Source organism: Mytilus galloprovincialis, chromosome 9 (assembly GCF_965363235.1).
Source record: "Mytilus galloprovincialis chromosome 9, xbMytGall1.hap1.1, whole genome shotgun sequence".
Taxonomy (NCBI): Eukaryota; Metazoa; Mollusca; class Bivalvia; order Mytilida; family Mytilidae; genus Mytilus; species Mytilus galloprovincialis.
In genome coordinates this window covers 31,598,798-31,611,886 of record NC_134846.1, presented here as the reverse complement: position 1 = coordinate 31,611,886, position 13,089 = coordinate 31,598,798, and the positions used below count along the sequence as shown (strand labels likewise).

At 32.6% G+C, this 13,089-nt stretch overlaps 1 protein-coding gene across 3 annotated transcripts in view; it reads left to right on the top strand.

The window, feature by feature from the left end:
* LOC143044807 (ATP-dependent RNA helicase DHX58-like) overlaps positions 1-13,089 on the top strand; it is a 46,084-nt gene that overhangs the window by 20,549 nt on the left and 12,446 nt on the right. Inside the window, exons 1-6 of one of the 3 annotated variants that reach the window (XM_076216974.1) lie at positions 7,114-7,221; positions 9,424-10,081; positions 10,666-10,701; positions 11,010-11,291; positions 12,166-12,324; positions 12,474-12,562. The exons of 1 other annotated variant lie outside the window; for it this stretch is intronic. In XM_076216974.1, the coding sequence (XP_076073089.1) occupies positions 7,129-7,221; positions 9,424-10,081; positions 10,666-10,701; positions 11,010-11,291; positions 12,166-12,324; positions 12,474-12,562 (1,317 nt within the window). In that variant the 5' untranslated portion in view covers positions 7,114-7,128. Of the gene's footprint in view, positions 1-7,113; positions 7,222-8,800; positions 8,926-9,423; positions 10,082-10,665; positions 10,702-11,009; positions 11,292-12,165; positions 12,325-12,473; positions 12,563-13,089 lie in introns of those variants that run through there. One more of the 3 variants, XM_076216975.1, reaches the window with a different exon arrangement.

Genomic DNA, 13,089 nt, shown 5'->3' with positions numbered 1-13,089 from the left:
ATTTTCGAAAGCGATCCATTTTAACTATAGATGCGATGAATTATCACTGTTAGTGCAGTCATTTCTGATGTGGAATTTTCGAAGATGCGAGGAATTTTTATTGTAGAATTATGTGATAAATGCACTTGAAACAAATGAAAAAACTTAGTTGATGGCTTTAGAATTTATGATAAATGTATTTTCAAATTGAAATACAAACTCCTCTTTCATTCTTTACCAAATATATAGCTTTTCAAACTTGTAACAAAAACGCTTCTCAAAATGTCATATTGTATTCTTCAAATTACGTTTTTCCTTGATTTGAAAAAAAATTAAAAGATATTTCTGTATTTTTTTTAAGTCAAAGATTGATATTGCGGAGTTTAAGTGCAGTCTGTGTAAAATAGAGACGAGTACATTTGAAGACGTTATCTTCCACGCAATAAATACACTTGCGAACAGAGAAATATGCATCTTGAAACGCAATGGTGACAGAAAAGCTTATAAAAGATTAACTTTCCCCAGTTGTACCCTCAACTGCTTCAATTTCCATATTCTGAAAAAGACAGTTTTGGTAGAACAAATGTTCTTGACTCGATTGTTGCTTGCATGATTTTAACTGTATAAGGTGAAACGGTATGTGACATAAATTATCCACAGTCATTAAAACATGAAATGTAAGGTGTGGGCGAACTTTTTTGTTTGCATTGGTACGTGAAGTAGAGCACCCTTGATACAAAAAAAAAAATTATCCGTAATGAACAGCTCGATACCAGAGGAGGATTTAGGGGGACAGGGGGTTGCCCCCTTTTTGGGAAAACATTTGGTTAATTTTATATGGAATCACTGGAGCGGGCCCCCTCTTAGGTAGTCATTGGACCCCTACTTATAAAAATTTCTAGATCCGCGAGTGGATACTACCACAGAGGTCAAACAATGCACATTTGGGTAATTGTACACAACATGCATGCTACAATTCATGTTTGATGATCTTAGACCCTTTGTACCTCTATGTGGGCTATTTCGGTAACTTGGTAAAAATCCCCAAACTGGATACAAGGTTAGATTCAGCATGTCAAAGAACCCCAAATATCCATAAGGTCTTTTGTCTATAAAAATGCATGCATGGGATACATTTGTTATTGTAGGCATGACTGTAACAATAGGATGAAGATAACAAAAATATCTTATTCTGGGGTCTCATTGGGGGGGGGTCTGATCCCTGATCCCGCTTACTGCTTTGTCAGATTCCCGTATCCCGCTTATACTATGCAGTTCTCATGTTTTTTAAATTTTCCGTGTCCCGCTATACTTTATTTCTCGTTTTCACGACACAATCATTTGACTATCACGTGTCACGCTTACAACAAAATCGGCAATTCCGCGTCACGCTTATACCCCAACGAGACCCACTATTCTACTCTTTTCTGACTCATATTAAGCCCATTATAAATATATTAAAAAAGTGTGTTTTTATCCCTTTTTATCCCGTCTCGTTTCGGGTTGAGCCACAGATAGATAAGATGTCATATGTGACAATGAGACAACTCTCAAAACGAGTCACAATTTATAAAAGTAAACCTTTATACGTCAAAATACGGTCTTCAACATGGAGTCTTGGCTCACACCGAACAGCAACTTCTAAAGGGACCCAGTGTAAAACCTTTTTAAAAACGGGAAAACCAACGATTCAATCTTTATCAAGATGTACGTAATGAGTGGTGAAGTGTCATGGAAATGGATAAAAAAAAAACAAGGATATGGAAATGGATAAAAAAAACAAGGATAAAGATCCCTATACGATTCATAAGAAATTTTAAAAATGGAATACATTTGAAATAAATGTTATTTCTATTGAATTTATTTAGAGTGTTTTAAAACCAAACTGTCCTCCGTAAGTTAAATTTTATCAAATCCTTCTCTTATTTTATCTATTGTTTGAGCAAGTCGGCTAAATTAAGGCTTTACAGCTAATTTCCTACTGCATGTAAAGCAAAACTTTGGTTGACTTGATTGCTTAGTTTGTATAATTGTTTATACAAACTTTGTAAATAAGATTGACATCTTTAAACAATATGTATCGGCATAGTTTAACCTGTATTTATATAATTATTATATTTGAATTAAATTGGGTGTTATCATAATGATTGTACAAAAAAAAAAAAAAAACCAAAGCAAGCACGCTAACTAAAGTCTTGCTTTACATGCTTAAAAAAATACCCTGTAATAGATAAAAAAATAAATATATCATACAGTGAAAATGCGCCGCATATACAATACTAATGAATCGCTCTACAGTGAAAATGAAAGAATAGTATCATTATTCGACAGTAAACATGACTCGCATAAAGAAAGCATCATAGTGGAATTCAGTTCAATATGAAGAAACTGAATGACAAAACCTATTCTACGTTATACAACTTTAATAATTGTGTTGAAATGAATATTTTTTCTGCAACAACATCTTACCTGTTAGTTATAAAACACCTGCACGATCTGTTCGTGAAATGTCCTAAATATTCACCTATTTTGGTATATATTTCACAGCTATTTGGATTTAGGCGCGAAAAAAACCCGTTCGCATCTCTTACTTTGTTTTATTAGTATTATGTGTTTCTTAACATATACTTTTTAACTAATTTTCTTCATTTTCTTCAAAAATAAAAAAAAAGTCGTCTGTTTATTTACCATTCTACATCAAAAATTTCTGGCATATACAGTGAAAATGATATTTTAGGATCCGCACTTTACATACACTGTGCAAGATAAGAAACGTGGGAGGGTTTCATATTTAACAGATATTTACCTGCATGTGTAAATATATTTAATGAATGTGTTACCTCTGGAATTTTCCATTTTTTTTAGCTAACCAAGAAAAGAGGGTCCATGCAAGATTTGAAAGTTGATGGTCCAGGGGTCGCTTGAATAACATCTCGTTCTTTTTCTTAAAATGTTCATCGGAAGATTCCAAAATCTTCTTGATAAATATTTCTTATCAACTTCACAAATATTACATGATGGTCTTAAAGTATAGATTTTAGATACCGACGTTGTTTTTAAATCATCTTAGCATCGTGTTATTATAGTAATCTTGTATTTGTCTTTATACATTATTACTTTTACTGTTTAGTCTATTTTTGGTAATATCCATTTGACGTGGCTCGGTACTTATACATTCCGTCATTGTGTTATTGTGATATGGTAAGTTTTTGTTTTCTTGTCTTTAATGTTACAAATGTGCTTTTATTTTGTTGTAGGTGATATATTTGTTTGTTTTCATAGTGATTTAGATTATAACACAACCGTGACTGATATACCCCCAATTTTTGACATTCCTATGCCCAATTTATGGGCATTATGTTTTCAAGGTATATGTGTCCGTCTGTTTGTTCATTCGTCCGTCCGTTCATCCGTCCGTCTGTCCCGTTTCAGGTTAAAGTTTTTAGTCGATGTAGTTTTTGATGAAGTTGTAGTCCAATCAACTTGAAACTTAGTACACATGTTCCCTATGATATGATCTTTCTAATTTTAGATTCCCCCCCATGTCCAAGGTCCACTGAACACAGAAAAAGATAGTGCGAATGGGGCATCCGTGTACTGGTGACATATTCTTGTTACCTATTATGTCTGTAGCTATAAAACCAGGTTGTTTTGAAAACAATACAAAGAAAAAAGTGTTTAAGTAGCAAATAGGACAAATACGTAGGCAGAAAGAAACACCGTTTTTATGTCCCACTTACGATAGTAGACGGGTATTATGTTATTCGTTCTGTTCGTTCGTTCGTCCGTTCGTACGTCCGTCCTTTCCTCAAAGTCAACCTTTGCTGCTTTCATTGAATTTTACAGTGCAAGATTTTAAAAGGGTGAAAATGAACACTACAGATCTATGTATCGTGACCGTTTTAGTTTAGTTCTCGGATTAATTAGCATCGGCTTTTGAGAATGCAATGATACTATTAGTATTAAATACTTTCTATCAGAGGTCATTGAGGATCGCATTGAAAAAACTTTTGCCCTGGCCGTGGAATCTGCAGGACGTATTCTCCTCTAAAAAATAATAAAAACAATAACCCAAACAAGCATAAAACCAAGCGTTTAACGAACCATTTCGATCTTTTATTTTTATTATTATCAGGACTTACAATCCCCGTTATTTTTTTCCTTCAAATATTATGCCAAAAACTAATGTCAACTTATGAAAGCGCAACGTTCTATGGTAAAACCTATACATGTCTGAAATATCTCGTCTGAAAAGTGTACAAACATCTGCCTCTGGACATTAAACAAACAGCATTTTAGTGTCAACAAAATAAAAAAATGCAAACAAGATATTTAGAAATAAGAATATAGTACGATTGAATACAACTATATGATATCATCGTACGGCTTTAACATAGTTAATGTCTTTTTCAAATTTTTAATGATTTAGTATCTACAGATGTAGGGGCCTCGGTGGCCGAGTGTCCTAAGCAGTGTACTGTAATTATTAGCCAGTCAACACTTATGTTTTAAGTTCGAAGCCTGCTCGTGCGGTTGCACGCAACTCCAATCTAGGATTGTCAGTTTTCCTATCGAAGGTAGGTGGTTTTCTCTGGGTACTCCGGCTTCCTCCGATAAAAAACTGGCCACCACACAATAGCAAAAAGCGGTGCTTAAACGTGGCATTAAAACACAAAACAAATCAGATGTATCATATATACATATATATATATATATATATATATATACATGTCATATTTTTATTATGATATGTGATTTTTTTGTTTTAAGTGGAATCCATATTGCTGATTTTTATCCACCAGTTAAGTGTATTTTATGCAGTTTATTTCTTTAATGAATGTATACTAGAACACACCCGCGAAATCGTGGTCATTTAGAGCTTCATTGAAAGTATGCTTAAGCATTTTTAATAACTGGAGAATTTCTGAAAAAGGTATCAAAATTTATAGTTACTTGCATGACAATGTTTTGAAGCCCTCTCCCTTTTTTTGCAAAGTCCGTTATTTTTTTGTTTTCTGTTAAATTACATTATTTTCGCGTTGTTGTATACTATGAACATGATGAACATACGTATACTATAAATAAAGTGTATTTACTATTAGCAATCAATTTCAAGTTTCTCCTCCAAGGCGATCACCGCTATAGGGAAAACGGTAGTATTTAATTTTCCCTGCATTAGGTTGGCCTTTTGTGTACCCAAGGCAGGTGAAGGAGGTCAAGTTAGGAGCGCTGTGATTGGATGTAAGGGTACAATATATTTTTTATTTATCTATGAATAATATACTATTTGGCTTTAATTTTTAAAACAGAGTAATAAAGTACTAACACAACATATAACTGTTTTATCCAGGTTTTTATCTTAAAAAGTGGTAAATTTAGAAAATGTTAACATTGTCGTCTATGGCAGAATAAATAGTACCGTTTTCCCTATATTAGATAGAGAGTCTCGTTCAACGTGAAAATTATTGTCCTGTCCCCGAGTACTGATTCACTCTTATGAAAATGCTGTGCAAGTTTAAACAAGAAGTCTTTTACGACTTAAAAGTTGGTCTTGAGTCCGGAAACAATCTCCGGACGCCTTTATTTTTTGTTTTTTCCCAAAATACCCAAACTGAATAGTCAAAAGAATAGATGATAAATGCGACTATGTACCATTTAATAGTAAAGATATGTTCAATAATTTAATCAACTATATCATGCACATCTTTATAAAAGATCGACTGTACTATAAATAAATTAAAAGTTATTTTTAGAATGACATCATTGATAAAAATGCCCGGATGTCATGCAAGCGGAAATCGTTTTCGTTGTAAACAATAACGTGCATGAGGTTATAAATACTGTATTTTAAAACAAAACTATGGATAGTTCAACAGAAAAAAGTATATAGGAAGTCAGTAAACATTGCGTTTAGTCACATGTAACATTGATTCAAGATATATCATGTATATATCGTTAGCGTAAGGAGATCAAAGGCGTTTTTTTTCTACCACATTAATAAAATGTCACATTTCAGTTACATTGTTCCAACTTGTTGTCTTTTCTGTATTTATTTTCTATTCATATGAATTCTTTGAATTTATTGAAATAAGTTTTATGTCACAGTGAATTCATTACAAATTTCTAAATAAAAATGTGTTATGCAATAATATTAGGCAATTCAGAAAAGTGTTTACGTTACGTGAGCAGGTGAGAGGGGTGTACAATCGACATGAACAAGGAACGGCTGCTGACAGTTTCACAAACTCTCAAATCTACTTCCCTTCTAAAAATCGAATGGCATAAATGACATTCATTATTTATATACACTATGATTAGGTGGTCCGATAATTTTAAGTGACGGTAACTGGTCCGCGATATCGTAACCATAATAAGTCTGAGGATAATGTGGTATTTGACATAACTTTTGGTACCCCTTTTGACGTAAAAAATATATTTCCAAAGATAGTCCCAGTAAAAATATATTTCCAAAGATAGTCCCAGTACAAATATATTTCCAAAGATAGTCCCAGTACAAATATATTTCCAAAGATAGTCCCAGTACAAATATATTCGAAAAGAATAAAGAAACATTGACAGTAACTGGTACTGAACCAGTAAAACTCTCATTTCATTTCAATACCTATCGAGAAGTTTAAGTTTTACAAACCCCGCATGTGCGTAAATGTAAACAAAGAATTGTGTGTGTAATTGCATATAATTTCCATAATAGTCACTGTGTCAATGAAAAAGGTGTGTCATAGACTGTCAACTTCCAATCAAAGCCTGGTGACATAGTTCACTCTCCGATATTTAAAGGATCGACTATTTGAAGCTCAGGTAAAACATGTCAACAACAGAAATAGGCGTATCGTAACGAGGTCACTCGCCTTTGTAGAAGTTCCGATCGTTTTCCAAAGTTTTAATACCACGGCACTAATTTCATCTCTTTAGTTGGATATTTCCACAGTTCCAAATCATTTAAATGTATTTTTGCTCGATTACTATCTTCATCAGTTAAATTTATTTACATACAATCTTGAATGGATGCCATTGTTATTACCGAGTTGTTTGCATGAGGTGCGGTCATGTGACTGATAAATGAATATTCATGACTAATTAGTGACGTATCTACCGATCTTTGCTAATACATTTGTTTTGTTATATATTATGCAATGTAAAAATGTAAAATCACGTGATTTTTGTTGTGGTTATGACAGACAGAGATCAATATTAAGTTTAATATGGAGAACAAATATAACTGTGAGTAGTCAATCATGCCTTAAGCATTTGAAGTCTGTTAAATGATCAATCTTACGAATAATTTCTCAACATTTTATATCCGTGTATATATATTCACACTTAAAAAGTTATATATATTTACTTTCACTTTCGTTTTAAGCAGGTTTTCTGAAATTCATTCTGTCCGTCATTCGCATTCGTCTGATTCAAATGTTTAGAAACTTAGTAAACACCTTCATACTGACGTGAATGTTAAAACATACATAATAGACAATAACTGTTGACTGGCCTCAAATATCAGCTGTGTTTATCCTGCAATTAATATTGTACATTAATCTTATTTTGAAAGACAGAAAAGCTAGCCTTTATTGCATTTATTGCATTTATTTTCGATTTAAAATCCTTTGAGGCCCGTGTAGTAGTTAAAAAAAAAAAGAGAACACAATCAGCTGGTGACTTGTACATTGTTGTACACCTAAAAGAATAACGCATTGTCAGCAATAATACATCGTCCTACGCTTCAGAATTGCGAACTGTCCGTGCATTCACTGATTATTGACATTTTTCTATGGATAATTTTGTGTGTTTCATATTTTCACATTCAAGATATAAACTTGTCGAAAATTGAGTTAATCCTGGTTTTCATGTTTGTCTATGAGCAGAAAGTGGGTTGCGGATCGGAGACTATCTAACATTCACAGACGGAACAAATCATCATTTATTGCAATGCGATTGCAATACATTTCTGAGATCACAAAAGTTCATACAACACTCGTCCACACCAATACACTAAAACAGTCCAACAGTGGGCGGTGCTTATAGTATACAAATAGTATACAAACATGACACCAAAGTTTCACTGTAAATGTCTTGCCATTGCAAGCAAGAATGTATATCGTTTTCGGATGGGCATAGAAATGTATAACTCGTCAGCGGTTGCTAGTATTCTAGCCTTTCAAACTTGTATTTATTTTCTTGGTAAATGGATTAGTATATGTTATATGGAATATTTAGTACAGAAAATTAAGGATGCCATTACGACGCCTATGCTGTGGACACAGTAGATCTATATGAGTCAATTGCAAGTTCTAATCAAAACACATATTTTACAAATGCTCATTAACATCATAATTGATTTGTTCTTCTACTTGTTTCAATATGAGATCCACTGTCGATAGATATAAGAAGATGGGATATACATGATATAATTGTGTCTTATATATATATATATACATTGAAGACCAATTGGTGGCCTTCGGCTGTTGTCTGTTCTATGGTCGGGTTGTTGTCGCTTTGACACATTTTCTTTCTCAATTTTATATAAGTGAGAAACAATTATGAACCAAATCAACAAACGACAACCACTGAAAAAAAGGTTCCGTACTTGTATTGTTTAGAAATGCAGCTCATCTGGCTACTAAATTATAAACTTGGTATCTTTGATGACATTTTTATATTATTAGAAGCCAATGATTTTTGTTTTAACAGAAAATAATATTATATCATTTTCTATGCATTTACATTTTTACCTATCGACATTCAAATTAGTTAGAGATAAATTTGTTTCCTTTTAATTTTAAGGTTTGAAAAAATAGAGAAATATTTTTGTTTTTTCTGGCAAAAGTTAAGATGACGAAACCCTATACCACGAAATTCGTATATTACCATGTCACAACAATCAATACCTACTGAAGGTAATATCATGACAGTGTTTACTAGTTCAAGGTAAGTTTAAATGCCTTCAAATGATGAAGTACACAGAAAAGGCCCAAAATATTAGAATCGGCAATAGAACAAAAATTGAATTTTGTATGTGAAATGTTGTCAACATATATCTTTCACATTCAGGATATAAACATTGTATTCACAAGTTCATCTAATTGGCATTTATGATTCTTTCTATGTTGAATGGGAGCAGTAAACTGCTGTTCAGTAGTCATAAATCGATTAAGTGAAAACAAATCCGGTAACAACAATGAACAAACTAAATCTAAGGAAACACATCAACTGTAAAAGGAAAACAATAGAACAATACACTAACAACTACAAAAACAAACACCAACATACATACAAAACGGACTATTTTATAAAACATTATATTCCTGACTTGGTACAGGACAATTTTAGAAATAAATGGATTGTTGAACGTAGTTTTTTGGCTAGCCAAACCTCCCAAAAACAGTCTTGTTTTATTGTTTGTTACTAGTAATTATTTTTTTTCAGGAAAGAATATATTTGTTTATTGGTATGGCTACACTGGGTAATCCTGGAATATCTTACAAGACTCACTATGCACGCCTTGGGCACGCCGCACAAAATCTGATACCCCGGTTCCTTCAAGAAGTTTTGTTGTACTATGAAAACCCAAGAAATATTGATTATAGCTGCAATAAAAATTATCAGCTATTATGCCGTCTTAAATCTTCAGATTGGACAAAAATTAAAGATGCAGTTAACAAAGGATCTTACCAGGATTTTGATATTCCTCTTATCTATACAATCCTGCGAAACATTCATTACACTACACTGGAGCCAACTAATGGATGGGATTCTAAAATTGATCCTCAACCTCATCAAATGAAGACAGGTGATGACCTAGAAAGATGTCGAAGGAGGAGAAATAAGATAATACACAGAGGAAACACAGAGGTCAGCGATCAGGAATTGCACGACTATTTTGATGAATTTGGAGCAATTGCAAGTAGATTACAGATCATTTGTAATAAAAAGAACAACGAATTTGTTTTGGAGGTCGAAGATTTGCGAAATTGCAGTATGGATGAGGATACTGAACGAAAGTACTTAGAAGAAATTGAAGAATGGCGATGTAGAAGCTTAGAGTATGAAAAACACATTTCACAACTAAAGGAGCACCTATTGGGTATGCATATGCGTTACCGTAAAAGCAAAATTCTGTCAGACATGGGAAGATACAATGTTTTTTTTTGTAAACAGGGCTTAGTGTCTAACTATAAGGTTTTGTACATATAAACAATTTGATCACGTTTTTATTATCGACATAGTCCGTACATCTGCCTTATATAAAAGGTGAATCAAAAACAATAAAAGAAATACAAAACTTGGATAGAAAATTAAAGACTGCCGTGTGCAGCACGCACCTCACCTTACCTTGGATGGTCTGATGATCTTCGGGTCAGCAGATTCTGCTCTTCAAGTGATACATGTTTGTATGCTTTGCAATAAGATTATAAGTTATATTAGGTGATTAGGAATCACGCCATTGTGGAGTGGAAATTGACTGTTTTATTTAGACTTAAGCAAATTCGTATACCATCAAAATTTACATTATATTTTTTCGTTAAGAAACAGAACAGAACATTCATTGTAAAGATATATGATAGGGTTTATCCCTTTATATGATTTCACCAAATGTAATTCAATATGCTATTCTTGTTTAGCCATTTGAAGTGACCTAAATTAAAATTGAGCATTATTAATCTACAGGAATGGGTATATCGGATCAACAAGAAAATGAAAACGGTACGTATCACAATGTTTTATATTCAAGAAATATGATAAATCTGTATTTCTTATCTTTATGATGTAAAAGGGGATTTCAGTTATGATTAATTCGCATCTTATATAGAACTTATATTTAGTAAAAAAAAAAAGGAACAAAAAAGAACAACTTAATCAAGAGAACGCAGATATGACGGGTGCCAAAATGGTCTTAAAAAACCGGTATACGTAAACTTTCCCCGAGGACTGTCCCCATATTAAGAATGTTTGTTAAAACACCATCTACCTGCTCTCATTCGCAATCAACTCTGTTTGTTTTCCGTTTGCAGCTGTATTCATAAAAGCTCTAAAAGAGACGACATGTATTGAAGGGAACACAGTAACCTTACAATGTATTGTAAGTGGATCGAAGTATATAGCAGAATGGTTGAAGAATGACGAGGAAATTTTATACGGCAGGAAAGTCAGACAGGAATGTTTAAGTGATATAATCGATGATATACATGTTCAGGTCTACAAGCTTGTCATTTCTGAATCTACCGATGAAGATAGTGGAACATATACCCTAAAACTTGGGAGTAAAACAAGTAGCTGTGTTCTATCTATCACTGGTATGTACATGTATCACGTGTTTATTTTATGAGTATTGCATTTATATTGATGATTATTGATACCTTCTAGTATTTGAAAAACTTTCGAATCAGAATAACGCTCCTGGAGTCATAACATGTTCGTGTCCTAATCCTTCAATTGTTTGGAAATATCCATTATCAAAAATATCAAGGATCTTTCAAATAGGGTTTATTTGAACTTTGTTTGGATAGATTTTAACAGTTTTTGCAATATGGCATTAAGTGTCAACTGTATGAAATAAAGGCAGCAATATTATACCTCTGTTCAACAGTCACAAATAAAGCTTATCAGCAGATATATTAAAAAACTGACAAAAAATATTGAGGTTATATTCATGAGTTTCACTTGCAAACACAAACTACAATATTAAATGAATCCAAAAAGTTATCAAGAGGTACACAGTTTAAATCTTATTGTAGAGGGCCAATGACAATAATGACAAGGGGTTCTTGATTAATTGATTGTTTACAATTTTGTTATATATGTTGAGTAAATCAATAGTAACCAGGGAAAGATGAAAACACAAAATCAGACTTTTAAAACGGCTATTCTTACCTATGATAAGAAGTACTTTTGAGTGATTTATATAAATTAATGAACATTTTTCAAAAGCGTTATTTATAATTCATAGCTCTTTTTAAAATAGTGGAAATACTATATTGATACTGGAGAAAGTTGCATGCTTGATTGTTTAAAGCTAGGTACTTACAGTATTTTAAAAATATTTATAATTAAATCGCTTATCTTTCAGTTTTAAATTTAATAAACATATATATATATTTGCATTCGAGCAATCTCTGATATACATACAACCGTTATCAAAAGTTAGCTATGTTTTCTTTGGATCAACAGAAAGGATACCAAGTTTAATCAAACTGCGAAAATACCAGGAAGAGCTTGCTGAGATAGCTGTGACAGGTCAAAACACAATCATATGTGTCGGAACCAATGCAGGAAAGACATATGTTGCTTACCATATAATTGAAGACCATCTGATCAAGTACCCGGAAGGTAATTATACGATACTTTTCTCATACGATAAACAAAAAAAATAAATGCATATATTTTAAAATTGACATTGAACATGACATAAGTGTCATTAATAGAAATATACGCTTACACCCTTTTTTTAATTAAATTATTATATTTTTTAATTAAAGGTAAAGTGGTTTTCATAAACAAGACCAATGTTTTGTTAGAACAGCAGTACAGCAGAGCATGTAAAGTATTTAAAGACTTAAATTTTCAGGTATCTATCATAGATTTAACATGTTTGAGAAGTTCTTTGTTTTATTAACATCCTGAATAAAAATAGATTTGAGCATAACATGAACAATGAACAAAAACACCCCAAAGTTACCGTACTGAATCAAATACAAAAGTAGCACGTTGCGTGTACAAGTGATTGTTTTCAGCTTGAGTTCAATCAGTTTGACGGACATATCAATAATGAATTTGAGGATCATGGAAAATCAAACAGTCCCAGAGGAAGAACCTTAGTGTTCTAAATGATTGAATCTATTCATTTACGCAGATTCAAAGCAAAGCTGCGGTATTACGAATTATATTTCATGTCAGCACAGTGACATTGACCATCATGCTGGTGATACTCCAAGCACGAGTGCACTCACTCATAGGGATACACTAAATAAATATGTTTAAAATTTTAATACACCAGACACGTTTCGTAAACAAAATAATTAGTTGCACTCGCACCAAAGCAGTAAGACCCTAATCTATTATGAGGTCGACATGATGGAATAACACTAAAAAGTA